Source organism: Notolabrus celidotus, chromosome 1 (assembly GCF_009762535.1).
Source record: "Notolabrus celidotus isolate fNotCel1 chromosome 1, fNotCel1.pri, whole genome shotgun sequence".
NCBI classification, from domain to species: domain Eukaryota; kingdom Metazoa; phylum Chordata; class Actinopteri; order Labriformes; family Labridae; genus Notolabrus; species Notolabrus celidotus.
This window is the reverse complement of record NC_048272.1, coordinates 7,524,421-7,538,279: the sequence shown is the minus strand read 5'-3', so window position 1 is coordinate 7,538,279 and position 13,859 is coordinate 7,524,421. Positions and strand designations below refer to the sequence as shown.

Here is a 13,859-nt window from a genome sequence, read left to right as displayed (position 1 = left end):
CGCACATGAGACCATGTTAACTTACCAAAACCTCTCCCAGTGTGATTTGTTTATCTAAAGCAGCAGCCTTTAACTGTTTGAAATCCTGTGTTCTTTTCCCCAGCTGAATGACAAATCGGGCCCAAGTCTGACGACAACAGTCGCTATGCCTGTGTTCAGCACAAAGAATGAAACGGTGAGTGTGGGAGTCAGAGTGAGTGACAATATAGTGGAAGGAAACCCACGTTTATTCTAACACTGTGCTTCGTCAAAACCATATTATTTAACAGGAACTGTAATAATCAGAATCACATGTAACCCTCCTCATTGCTGCTTTCAGTGGGACTCTGAAGCACCTGAGTGCTTTTTGTACAGCAGCTGATTCGCTGATTATTTATGCACTACCCATCTAAAGTTGTGTATTTGTGTTTTGAATCCTCTCATGCAGAAGAACCAGGGAATCCTGTTGGGGGTCGTAGGAACAGACATCCCTCTGCAGGAGCTGATGAAGCTCATTCCCAAACATATGGTGCAATCAGCTGTTCTTGTACCCTTTTCTTTTTAAATTAATACATTTATGAATATGCATTTTTTTAAATGAATGCCTCCCTTGTGTTTCCAATTCTGTGTCTCTAGTTGGGAATCCATGGGTATGCATTTGCAATCACAAACAACGGCTACATCCTGATACACCCCGACCTCAGACCTTTGGTAACTGCACCTCTTTATGAATTTGAACAGTGTCACAGCATTCCCAGACTTTACCCTGATTTTTCCTTTTTTGTTTTTATCCATGTAACTGAATGCATAATGGAAAAGATGAAGTGAAAGCCTCTGTTAACAAAGGCACACAGAGACAAATGTGTAATCTGGTTAGGAGGCTGAATGGGCTGGTATAGTCTGTAATCCCCACCTTCTCCTTTGATGTATGCATGCAGGGATAAAGGCCACTCATAGGGCTGGCCGGCCTGAGGTTTCCCTGAGGTAACTTAACACTCGCTGGCAGAGAGCACAGCCGCCTGCACTGGGAACACTGGTTCCTCAGGAGCTCTGGCTGTGCTAGTGGATCTGTGTGTGCCAGTGTTAGTGCTATTCCTCTCTGTGCAATCGTGTGTGTGTGTGTTGGTCTTTGTTGGTACTTTGTGAGTGTCTCTTTGTGGCTCAAACTGTGCTGTGGTTGTAGTCAGTGATTGTCATTTCTTGTAGACTAGACAATGTACAGTAGACAAGTTTGACGCGTACAGTTTAATGCTCTGATGTAGACTTGTTTGAGCGTGGATTTCCTATCAATCATGTAAATTATTTCTAATTTACCTGACAGTGTTAATTTCACGGACGATTTGGTGAATAATTACACAGTAGAACCTCTGAAAAAAGCTTAGTAAATCAGAGCATACAGCAAGTCTTCATATTAGCACAAACACAAAAGACTGAACAAAGTAAAGCCTTTATAAACAGATTGATTTCAATTTAAAAATAATGTGTCACTTAGATTCCTCAGTTGGATCAGACTAGACTGGCAGACATCATTAAAGCTTTACAAAATAAAACATTGCTACACATAAGGGATCATTAAACTGTGTACAATGTGTTCCTCTGCAGTACCAGGAGGGTCAGAAGAGGAGAAAACCCAACTATAGCAGTGTGGATCTCTCTGAGGTGGAGTGGGAAGACAAATATGATACTGTAAGTGTTAAACTGCTAAGGCCTTTGTTGGTGCAAAATGTATTTAAAAACATCTTAGACTTCTATCTTATGGCACAAACACTCAAGGAACCTATTGCCGGCAGTGGTGGACAAAGTACAAAGCTTCAGTACTTCTTAAAAAATCTTAAAACATTGTATTTTCACAAAGCAAAAATGCAGTCAAGAACACATAGCAGTACATTCTGTTACATTATGTTTCTAGAAACCATTACTTAAAATCTCTAAAAACTACACCATGGAATGAAAACAGGAACTAAGTTACTCCAAGCACAGACACCTTAGTTTGAAATGTTCATCTGGAATTAAACAAAGGTTACGTAGGTTGGGCAGTGAATTTTTGTATGTTTGAGCAGAGTGGAAAACAGGGGGAACATTTCAAACGATACGTATCATTCTTCATTTAACCCTCCTGTTATGTTAATTTCTCTGGGACAGCAATAATGTTCCTGGGTCAACTTGACTTGATTTAAAAGTGTCAGAACACTTTACATTTTTTTAAAACCCTCATTATTAACTCCATTACTAACCATTTTGTACAAACATGCGAGGTAGGGCGGCGGTTTCAAATGTGTGAAATTAACCATTTTAATTTTATATGTTGTTCAAACTAATTAAGCCAAGCAGAAGAAGTTTCATAGCGAAAAAAATAGTTTTATTTTTATTTTTAAACTTTAAAATGGGTCAATTTGACCCGCAACATAACAGGAGGGTTAAAAAACCTCTAACACAGGCTGAAGATATGACCATGGGTGCTAAGGTGGAGAATTATAGCCATCATTACACCTCTAAATGAACTGCTCTGTGTTTGCTCTGTGGAGACGCACGATATACAGGTACGGCTAAACCACTGAGACAAACAGAACTACACAAAATCAGATTTCAGAAAAGAGAAGGAAATTCATGAGCTGAATTCAAAGCAAAAGTAGTGAGTAGCTAGAGCATTGATAGGAATGTAGTGAAGTAAAAGTGATAAGTTCCCCCCAAAAAATAATACTTACGTAAAGTACAGATACTCAAAAAATTTACTCAAGTACAGTACTCAAGTAAATTTACTCTGTTACTGTCCACCACTGATCGCCAGTCAGTGTTTTACACCTCTGTCAATGATATATAGTAAGCTATATACGACTGCCAGCTAAGAGCTACTTTTTCATATTCTGTGTTGTTAACAGTCCAATTAGAAACTTTCAAAGTGACTGTGTTCAGATCAAAGCAACATGAATTTGCCCCTCCAGATATGTCAGTTATTTCTTGGTTCATTGCATCCCCCCGAGTAGCACCCATGTACAGTATATACATCTGGTGAGTCTCAGTTTCACTGTAAATAGTAAGTTATATACACTTGAAAAAAGATTTTCATCAAGTAACTTAATGGTCATGCAAACACATATAGGTCCCTGGATAAATGACCATGTCTCAACTTCTTTGCTCTCTCTGCCTCTTTGTGTGTTTTATCTTTCAGCTCCGTAACGCCATGGTGAACAGGAGGACAGGGACGTTCTCTATGGAGGTCAAGAAGACAGTGGATCGAGGGGTGAGGCTGCAGATAAACCTGTTTAGCGTCCCCTTATCTGAGGAAGTCTATACTCTTCTTCTTATCAAGACTAAAGGAGCAAATCTCATCCTCGTGCTTCTTTTATTGCTCCTTTTAGAGGCGTGTCCTGAAGATGCACAACGACTATTACTACACCGACATCAAGGGAACTCCATTCAGGTGGAGGAAATGTTAGATTACACTCCTAAAATGTCTTTCTCTGAGTTTATGTGTCTGTCACAGTGAAGTGTTGACTGGCAGGTTGCTCTCTTTCCTCTAGTGTTGGCGTTGCTCTTTCCAGAGGTCATGGAAAATACTTCTTCAGAGGCAATGTGTCACTTGAAGCGGGTATGTCACTCCAGCTCTGTCATTTACTCCATTAACAAAAGCTTGAACACAGTGAGACGCACGTCACCCTGACCTGTTTGTTTGGGAGGTCTTATTGTATCAGTCCTCCCGGGCTGGCACTGCTGAAGCGTTACTGACTTGTGTTTTTCAGGGCTCCGTGATCTGGAACAGCCAGATGTCGCCCTGGCAGATGAATGGTAACGCTGGGGTTATGGGAGTGGGCATTCATGCGTTATGTAGGTTATCCCTCTGTTTTTACGGGGGATGTTAAGGCCCGTGATGTAACAGTGTGGCTCTGTTTGGACCACAGGAGCTACTGCAACACAGAGGAGCAGCACGAGCACCGTCACCTGACCCAGATTCAGGCCATCAAGCTGTTTATGACGGGCAAAAGACCACACCTCAAGTGTAAGACACATCAGAGACCAACTTCAGTGTACTATACCAGGGGTTCCCAAACTTTTCAGCCCACGACCCCCAAAATATATGTGCCAAAGACTCACAACCTCCACTGTCCCTTAAAGTGATTTAATGTGGCTTCATTTAGCTGTTCTGCAGAAAATCACCCTATCTATATGAGCATATGGCTGTTTCCTGTGCAGTTATGAATTAACCTACTGCTACTGATGCTTTTAATAATTAACTGTTCACTAACCCTAAACTTAGGAGTCATCTGGCAAAAAGAAAGGCAGAAAACTCGTTACATTTTCTATTTTCAAAGTTTTATTTCAAGGTTAGCTACTATTTTTGTCGATATTTTTACTATAGTGGGTAAAATTTACTATTTTCAGATAATTAAAAAAAAAAAAACATTCTGGAAGACATCTCACGACCCCCCATTTGTGTTTCGCGACCACCCAGGGGGTCCGGACCCACACTTTGGTAACCCCTATACTATACTACACAGAGTCACTTTTTTTATCAGTGATCATCCAAAGTGTTCATATAGGGAAAACAGAGTGATTGTTATGAAAAGATGGCTGTTTCTGCCCAAAAGTCTAATCAAGTTTTCAAACTTTTTTATGCATCACTGTGTAGGTGACAGAGAGCTGGTTCAGGAGATTTTGTTTGATGCTGTGGTCACAGCTCCACTCGGGGCCTACTGGACCGGACTGGCTCTCAACAAGTCAGAGTGAGAACTGTTTGATAAAACTTCATTTTTTTTCCTATCAAGTCTGCATTTACAAGTGATAGAGAGTGATTTATAATATATGGACAAAAGTATTTGGCCACACCTGTTTATTATTACATTCAGGTATTTCAATCAGACCCCTTATCTCCAGTGAAGGGCTATCCTAATGCTTCAGCATGGAGAATGCTATGCTTCCAACTTTGTGGCAGCAGTCCGGGGAAAGCCTTTTCTATTTCAACAAGACTGTGCCCCAGTGCACAAAGCAAGGACTATAAAGACATGGTTTGATGAGTTCAGTGTGGAAGAACTTGATTAACCTCCACAGAGCCCTGACCTCAACCCCATCGAGCACCTTTGGGATGAACTGGAACGGAAATTGTGAGCCAGGCCTTCTCGTCCAACATCAGTGCCTGACCTTATAAATGCTCTACAGAATTAATGGGCACAAATTCTGACAGAAGCACTCCAAAATCTTTTGGAAAGCATTCCAAGAAGAGTGGAAGCTGTTATAGCTGCAAAAGGGGGACTTACTTTGTATTAAAGTATATGTATTTGAATACAATGCCATTACAGCCCCTGTTGGCATCAAAAACGTTTGTCCTTATAGTGTATGATGGGTGATTATTCAGGATAAGCCATCATTCAATGTGATGTCATCAACAGGTGTAAATACAAACAAGTCTTTTATGAAAGGTACTCACATTTGTCTTAAATATTCAAACCAGAATAATTCTCAGTAAAGTGTTATAACAAATCAAAAAACATAAAATACTCTAGAGAGTTAATTTCAATCCAATCAATTCACTTTTTTACACACCACATATGAAAAGTGCAGGGGCAGTAAATTAAAGTTGCTGAAGGAAAAACCGATGAAAACATCAAAATTAAGAAAATAAGAGACAAAGATTGACAGAGACCAAACAACTCTTGTTCTGGGTTTAAAATAAAGACAGAAACAATACCCCCAAAAAACTGTTTAGTGACAAAAACTTTCAAACTTTAAAGGAACATTAATCAAACTCCCTTAATGGCGCCTAAAGTAATACCAGAATCAGAATCAGAATCAGCTTTATTGGCCAGGTATGCTTGAACACACAAGGAATTTGACTTGGTAAGCTGTGCTCTCTTTGTACAAGGCATAAGAATAAGACATACAAATAAAAATAAAAATATAATAACAATAGCATCAGCTATAAATACATACCGGTTTACTTCGACATCTATGTAAGTCGTTCCAATTAATCTTCATCTCACGAACAAGCTTCAGATTAATCCCTTCAACCGACAGTGTCAATGTCAAAGATGGGCAAGGAGAAGCTGTCCCAGACCTTATTCTGTGTAAAAATGCATTTCACAGCTCAGCTGCATCTAAACTGTGTCTTCATCAGTCTAAATGACCAAAACCAAAAGTGTATGTTCCAAAGCTAAAGCCTCTTTGGTATGAAACCCCCTCTTTGTGCTCACACGGACACAGTTTCCTCTTGGTGCAGCGGTGCAGGGAGGGTAACACAAAGAGGGCGTTTTGTACTTAAGAAAAGTTTATTTGTCAAACTGCTGAAGCTTCACAATAGCTCCAGGTTAACTATAGAGTTTACTGAGGCACAAAATGAGGACTGTAGAGTTTGCCCCGATCACTTACAACCAACCTTTTCTTTCTGTTTCAGTCTTTATAGACAGGACTAATAATCACAGAGAAAGATATATATATATACAGTAAATAAACAATATAGAGAATATAAAATCTACATATGGACCTGTGAGTGCTGGTTTAAGACATGTTAATTAAATAATTATTATTCTCATGACCATATCCTCATATATGTTTAAATATGAAATATTTTTTACGATATCTTGAAAATGAAACACATGTTCAATATGTGTTGTACAAGGCTTAAAAAAATTGTTAAAATATTTTTTCTGGACTAATGATAGGATTATTAGTCTAAAAAATATAGACTATAATGAGAAATGCTGCATGTAAAGTTTGTATCTTCAAATTACTAATTTTGTCCACAAAATAATTAAAACCCATCTCATATCTACAACTATCTGAAAAAAAATATTAAATTTGAATGGATGTTTTCTCATTAATTTCAACTGCTTTGATAAGTATTTAGATTGTGGCTTTAGATTAAGAGCAGCATTGCTTGAATGGAGAGCTATCTTCTATATATCATCTAGTTACACAGCAGCAGATCTGAGTTTTCTCAACAACCGACTTTTATTATATTTAAAGTATTTCTTATTTCCCACATAAGGTATTTAAGAAATGAAATCTCTTTTAAAAGTGGCATTATGACATTATTTTTGGACAACAGCAACAGCACTGTGTCATGTACTGTGTTAACTGTGTTCCTACCAACAGGAACTCAGATAAAGGAGTGGAGATCGCCTTCCTGGGAACACGCACAGGCCTATCGAGAACCAACCTGTTTGTCCCTGCCGATCAGCTCTCCAACAGGTGAGTGTTTCTGCTTCACATTTCTCTAATCATTACTTACACCGCAAGGCCAGGCTGTGATGAATCCGGTCCTCCTCTGCTTGTCTCAGCTTCACTCTGTTTGCTTCCTCAGAGATTTCCTGACAGCTGAGGACAAGGAGGGTGTGTTTAACGCTGATCACTTCCCTCTGTGGTACAAGAGAGCGGCAGAGCAGGTCCCCGGCACGTTCGTTTACTCCATCCCCTTCAACGCAGGTATGCAGGACAAAACCAGACACAATGAATAGGATCTTAAGTGTGCTGTACAAAATAAAAGCTGTCTGTGCCCTCACAAAAGTGCACCGGTCTATTGATGCTGAATTAAGTGCACAATAAAGATTTAAATACTTTCAATTATCCTGTGCAGCATTATTAAAAGTACTTTGGGAAATTCATCTCGTTGCTGTAGTCATTCAGCATTTTAACATCTGAATCAGTCTTTCTCTACAACCCTCTCTCTGTTATGGACTGTGATCTTTACTGGTTTCTGCTGATAGGACGTGCAGCACAGCTCACCTCCTTTATAGGCTTCATCCTGTAAAAGTGGCTCATGTTCTGTCTGCTGGCCACAGGACGGTGAATTCAGCCTCACTCTGAAGAACATTTAACACCTTTCTCTGTTAATGAAGACTGCACCCATTCAGGCTTCTCTATTCTAACCCGAAAATGTCTCATCACAGCACCTATATCAGAGTTATGAGACTCATCTGGCTGTAGAAAAAGCTCAGACTAAGACTCCATTTCTGTAAAAAAAAAAAAAAATGAAGTGGCACTGCCTAGTCTTCTGTACCTGCCAGCTGAGGCTGCTGAGTGAAGAGCGCCATCTAGTGAGCATGAATAGTACCCTGAACAAATGACCTCTGATTCCTTTCTCTGTTCTTGTTCTCTAGCTTTGGAAAATAAGAGCGTGGTTTTAGCCAGCACAGCAATTCAACTCCTGGATGACAGAAAGTCTCCAATTGTTGCAGGTAACAAAAATCTTTTATTTCATTATGTTCATCTTAAAACCTAGTTTTGGAATAGTGCTCAGGTACATTGTATTTTTTTCTTCAAATATTGTTAATTATTCAGAATTTTTTTTTTAAACAAATAAAAACCTGTGTAGTCATGAATATTAACGCTGTCAATCTGTCAGGGCAGATACCGCTGTAAAGGAGTGTCTTATATAACTCTTCTCTGTAAGTTTTAGGCTTGCATTTTAATACTGTCTTCTCTTATGTTAATTTAGTATCAATATATGCTGTCTTTATTTTATTTTTCACTTACAATGGACTGTTTTTAAGGTTTTAAATGTCCCCTTTCTTGATGTCTTGTGTGACACACTCTGAATTGATTACCTTTGTTTTTGCTGAAATGTGTTCCATCTATCAGGGCTTCCCGTATTTTCAGCATGCATCCCCCAAAATAGCAGTGCTGGAAACTGGTGACCCCCACTGTCCCTCAATGTGCTTACATTTTCCTCACTGTCTTGAGAATACACTAACACGCAAATCCAAAAATGGACAAAATAGAACCAAAAAAAGGCCTAAGATACTTCATTTAGCTGGACAATAGGAAATTAGACTACCTTTATGCACATATTACTGTTGTTTTTCTAATTATCAAAATGCTATTTTAAATTGTTTTTGTTTTTTGGAGGCATTTTACAGCCCCTCTATCAGTGTTCAATGACACCCCACTTTGGGAACCACTGCTATAAATAAACTTGGCTTGCTATTTTTTTTTTTTAGTTTAGTTTATTCACACACATCATCACAAATATACATCTATATATATTCAGTAAACATTTTCACAATGGTTGATGTGTGGAAAAGGGTGACCTAGAGGAAGCTATATAAAGCTATTAAAAGGGTCCCAAATTCCCTGTATAATGTACCAGACTGTCCACAAACTGAACCAGAAATTGTGTGAGCCCATTCCAATCTTCCTACCTATGCACACACATGCCACCAGAAATAAAAACCTAGTTACTGGGAAAAAACGAAGGATAAAATGTACCAGCTTTAGCATTGTATGCAGAGGGCTGCAGATATGGAATGAGCTTGACAATAGGTTAAGAATGTCACATTCCATCTCCATCTTTAAGAAAAAGCTAAAATTTCTACTTCTGGCAATGTGTGATTAATGTACTGATCATATCAATGCACTCACTAATCTATGTATGTAACCATAATATTGGGATTGTCTGTTTTGTGTTTGTTATATGTATGTTGTATCTTGTCTGTTGCCACCTTATTTTTGGCATTCTAGAGGGAATTGTACTCAGTTAGCCTCAGAAGATTATAACGATTGAAAAGTATTCCGGTAGGAGAAGTGAACTCAGACCATGATGGGGCACGTATGACTTTCTTTTGGGGAGTCTCAAGTTTTTTTAACTGGAAATGTGTTACACCATATGATATTGCCTTGTGAATGTATACAAACTTGGCCACCATAGCTGATCCTGAACTTGACTCTTGTGTTTGGTTTTGTGCTCAGCGGTGGGGATCCAGATGAAGCTGGAGTTTTTTCAGAGAAAGTTCTGGACAGCCTGCAGACAGGTAACGAACCCACACATTCAACACTGCAGAATGATCTTACTGATCAGGTGTGAAACTAAACCACTTGTGTTTTCTGTTTTGTGCTCAGTGTACAGCTCTGGATGGAAAATGTAGCATCAGCTGTGATAACGAGGTAAAAAGACTCATCGACATCTGTCTTTTTAAGTCATTCATCAAGTGGTGTTAACATGATCTTAATTTTCTCCTCTCTGTCAGGACATTAACTGTTACCTCATCGACAACAACGGCTTCATTCTGGTCACAGAGGAGTATTCTCAGGTAATGTGTGTTTGTCAAGGTCTGAGTTGTGTTTTGTAACTTAGATCACTTTACAGAGATACATTTGGATTTAGATATGATAGAGTAAGTCTTCACACACAGTTTGCATCATGTCATGTTTAAATAACCCCAGAAAATGTCAACTCACTAAAGAGGCAGTCAGAGGACGTCTACACCATGACCACAGCACTGAAAAAATAGAAAAACTTTTTGTTAGTAGTTTTAATAGTAAACTCAAGTCAAGTCAACTTTATTTATATAGCACATTTAAAAAACAACCGCAGTTGGCCAAAGTGCGGTACAAGCTTAAAAAACACAATCAATAAAAACAAATAGTAATTAAAAAAGAACAGATATTTAAAACCCAATAGATAACACAAGAAAGAAGCCACAATAAATAAAAACAAAAATAAAATGTAGGATGTCTTGCTCAATAGGTATTAAAAGCCAGTGCGAAGAGGTGTGTTTTAAGTAGAGATTTAACATTCTGTCTGAGCATGCCTTGTATCAGGAGGTAGACTGTTCCAGAGTGTGGGAGCAGACATCGCAAAGGCTTGGTCACCTCGAGTTTTGAGCCTCGTTCTTGGAACATCTAAAACCACCTGGTGCATTGACCTGAGTGCTCTGGCCAGAGCGTGCAGGTGCAAACACTCACTCAGATAAGGTGGTGCCAGCCCATGTAAGCTTTTAAAAACTAACAACAAGGTCTTAAACTGGATCCTGAAACTGAAAGGGAGCCAGTGAAGAGAAGCCAGTACAGGCGTTATGTGATCACGTCTCTTCCCAGTCAGCAGGCGTGCAGCTGCATTTTGTACCTGCTGTGGGCGACGAAGAGACGACTGATCAATACCACAATAAAAAGAATTACAATAGTCCAGCCAAGACGTGACAAACATATGGATAACCTTCTCAAACTCATGAGAAGAAAGATAGGCCTTTACCTTGCCAAGAAGTCTAAGCTGGAAGAAGCTCGTCTTAACAACGAAGCTGATCTGTTTATCAAATCTGAGCTTACTGTCAAAGATGACCCCAAGGTTCCTAACAGAAGGATGACAGTGAGACACCAAATTACCAAACACACTGTCTACACCATCCAGCAGATCAGTTTCCCCCAAAACAATGATTTCAGTTTTCTTCTCATTTACACTCAAAAAGTTTAACTCAATCCATGATTTTACATCTCCAAGACAGGTCAACAAGGCTTTCATGGAGTCCTTTGTTTTAAAGACATAGATTTGCAAATCATCTGCAAAAGAGTAGAAGGAGATAACATGTTTTTTAAAGATGGACCTCAGAGGGAGCATATATAAAGAAAACAGTACAGGCCCCAAAATAGAGCCTTGAGGGACCCCACAAACTAGAGGGGCCACTTCTGAAGAGTGTTGGCCAAGGTGGACAGAGAAGGTCCTCTATGACAATTTGATCCATTTCAGGACATTACCTTTAATGCCTACACAACGCTTGAGGCGTGAGAGAAGAATCTGGTGTGCATTTAACCCTGTTAATATGCTGCAGCACATATTTTGCTGCAAATATATATTTTGTAATAATTTGATACAATCTGTATGAAGTTAAAAGTAATTAGATGTTCCCATTTTATACACCCTCTGTGTATCCATGTGCCTGGTCTCTGACACAGCTTCTCTATCAGACAGGGCTCTTCTTCGGAGAGGTGGAGGGTGCTGTAATGAACAAACTTCTCCAATGGGCTCTTTCAAAAGGTCTGACACATGATACAACAGTTCACAGTGTCCTCCACTACATACACACATTAAACCTGATCTTAAAAGCATGCTGTCATGTTGGTTGGTATTTAAAAAACCACGGTTGCGCTGTTTGTGTTGCAGGATCACACTGTATGATTATCAGGCCCTGTGCAGAGAGTATGCAGGGAGCAGCGACTCTGCACGCACGTTGTCACATGTAAGTGTTGGGGACAGACATCAGCTGGGGGATTTACAAGCAAAACACTCAAGCATTTGAAGCGAACCTTTTTACAACATTACATGACCAAAGTTAAAATCATCAGCGAAGACATTTATAAGAAAACCTCTGAGTATGGTTAACAGTGTTTACAGTCTGAGGGGACATTAGTGAAGAGATGAGCAATCTCAAAATAAACCCTGAAACTGAAACAGCATTCAAACATGATTTCATGTCTGCACAGGTTCTAATGTGAAATGCTTTTCTCTCCTTTTCAGCCCTTCTCAATGGTGAAGTGGCTCTTGACTGAACTTGTCATGTAAGAACAACAACAAAATTAAGACATTTCTTGGATAGAGGTGAAAAGGGAATAATCATCATTCTTTATGAACACCTAAAAGTATATTGATTCTGCCAAGTTGCTAATCTTATGTGACAGGATTATTGGTCGTGGTGCTCAAATAGGGCTATTATTTATACCTATTTATGATAGTCACTGGACACATTTATTAAAAACATGATATTTGTGTTTTCTTCAAAGTTTTCTGCTAGAATTTAACCTGTACAGCTGGTGGCATGTCGACCTCTCAGTGAAGGTACATTAGTTTTTATATAGCATGTGTATAAGAGAGACTAAGAGGCGTGAACGTGTGAGAAAGCGTGACAATGAGAGCTGGAAACTTCTCTTGTAATCTGTGGTGACATTAATGACTGTGGTCCAGTTTAAACTTCCTTTTCTACCGTAAGCTCAGAGACCCTCGGGTAAAACTATGATGGTGCCATGTGATACAGAAATACCCTGCATTTGTGTCGGAACGACCATAAAGAAACAAACAGGAAACATTGACTGTTGATGGATGTATCCAGGTATGACCGTTATGTTAAACGAACCATTAAATATCCAACATCTTCAAAAATCTTCTGTGCTACATAAAACAGTGAACTTCAGTCTGCTACCTGAAAACAGCTTTTAAATTCCAGATTCTGTGTGGTGTGCCTGTGGTGTGTGTGTTGTGTGTGTGTGCAGATCCTTTGTCATACAGAGATCCCAGCAGTAACCTCTTCATGGTTGTGTGGATAATAAGTGTGACTGCAGCAGTGCTCCTCCAGTAACCATGGACCCCGTCGAGATCATGTATATCCTTTAAGCTCTGATGTTTGATGTGGAAAGGTTTCTTACAAGCATTTGCATTTCAACACAATTAGTTAAATCATAAGTCTAATTTAAAGTTTCTGAGTATAAGATTTATGTTTTTTCTTTCTTCAGACTTTTGTCATTTCTTCTTAATACTGTAGTTGTACATGATTGTTCAGTTTCAGTCAAGCAGGATTAGTGTATGTGTTCATGAAGCTAAGAAAACATCCCTCTGATTTATTTACATCCTTGACACCTTTGAACACAACGAGTCCCTTAAATGTGACAGACTGAAGTTTCAGAAGGACAGAAAAAAGCCTGAATCATGTCATCCTTTCCATCCTGAGGTATGTATGTGTGTTTGCATGAACTGTGAGTGTAAATCTATGTGTATGGCTTCATAGTGAAGTTGATCCTAAAACATAGGATCAAACTGTTTGGTCAACGTGCTGGATTTTAATCCTAGCATGCCACAGTGACTTCCTGCAGTCTTCACTGACTGTTTAGCTCATTGACTGTATATAACAATTGACAACGTGTCTCCTCACCCTCCTGTTGAACAAAAGTGAAGCCAAAGTGCATTTCTTTAAACTATAGTCCACCCAGAAGACAATTTGTTGCTGTGGCCACAAAATTGATGTCTCGCCCCATCTGCTAAAAAGTTCACATCTAACTCACTGTTTAAACAGCAAAGATCCTTCAGGTCACTATAGTCTACCACATAACAGATTCTTGTATCATCTTCAGCAGTCGCTCATGGTTATGCAAGGTAGAAAACGGACTCTTGTGTTATAGTGTGAGTT

At 39.1% G+C, this 13,859-nt stretch overlaps 1 protein-coding gene across 1 annotated transcript in view; it reads left to right on the top strand.

Moving 5' to 3' along the window:
- Window positions 1-13,859, top strand: part of LOC117815448 (voltage-dependent calcium channel subunit alpha-2/delta-3-like) — a 44,254-nt gene that overhangs the window by 25,746 nt on the left and 4,649 nt on the right. Inside the window, 25 exon segments of the mRNA XM_034687178.1 lie at window positions 104-175; window positions 428-508; window positions 616-690; window positions 1,582-1,665; window positions 3,149-3,220; window positions 3,339-3,400; window positions 3,501-3,568; window positions 3,720-3,765; window positions 3,879-3,976; window positions 4,607-4,700; window positions 7,066-7,161; window positions 7,274-7,395; window positions 8,070-8,147; window positions 9,658-9,719; window positions 9,808-9,852; window positions 9,936-9,998; window positions 11,650-11,698; window positions 11,701-11,719; window positions 11,846-11,921; window positions 12,200-12,240; window positions 12,463-12,517; window positions 12,674-12,683; window positions 12,949-12,990; window positions 12,993-13,058; window positions 13,321-13,403. Of these exon segments, the coding sequence (XP_034543069.1) occupies window positions 104-175; window positions 428-508; window positions 616-690; window positions 1,582-1,665; window positions 3,149-3,220; window positions 3,339-3,400; window positions 3,501-3,568; window positions 3,720-3,765; window positions 3,879-3,976; window positions 4,607-4,700; window positions 7,066-7,161; window positions 7,274-7,395; window positions 8,070-8,147; window positions 9,658-9,719; window positions 9,808-9,852; window positions 9,936-9,998; window positions 11,650-11,698; window positions 11,701-11,719; window positions 11,846-11,921; window positions 12,200-12,240; window positions 12,463-12,517; window positions 12,674-12,683; window positions 12,949-12,990; window positions 12,993-13,058; window positions 13,321-13,403 (1,659 nt within the window).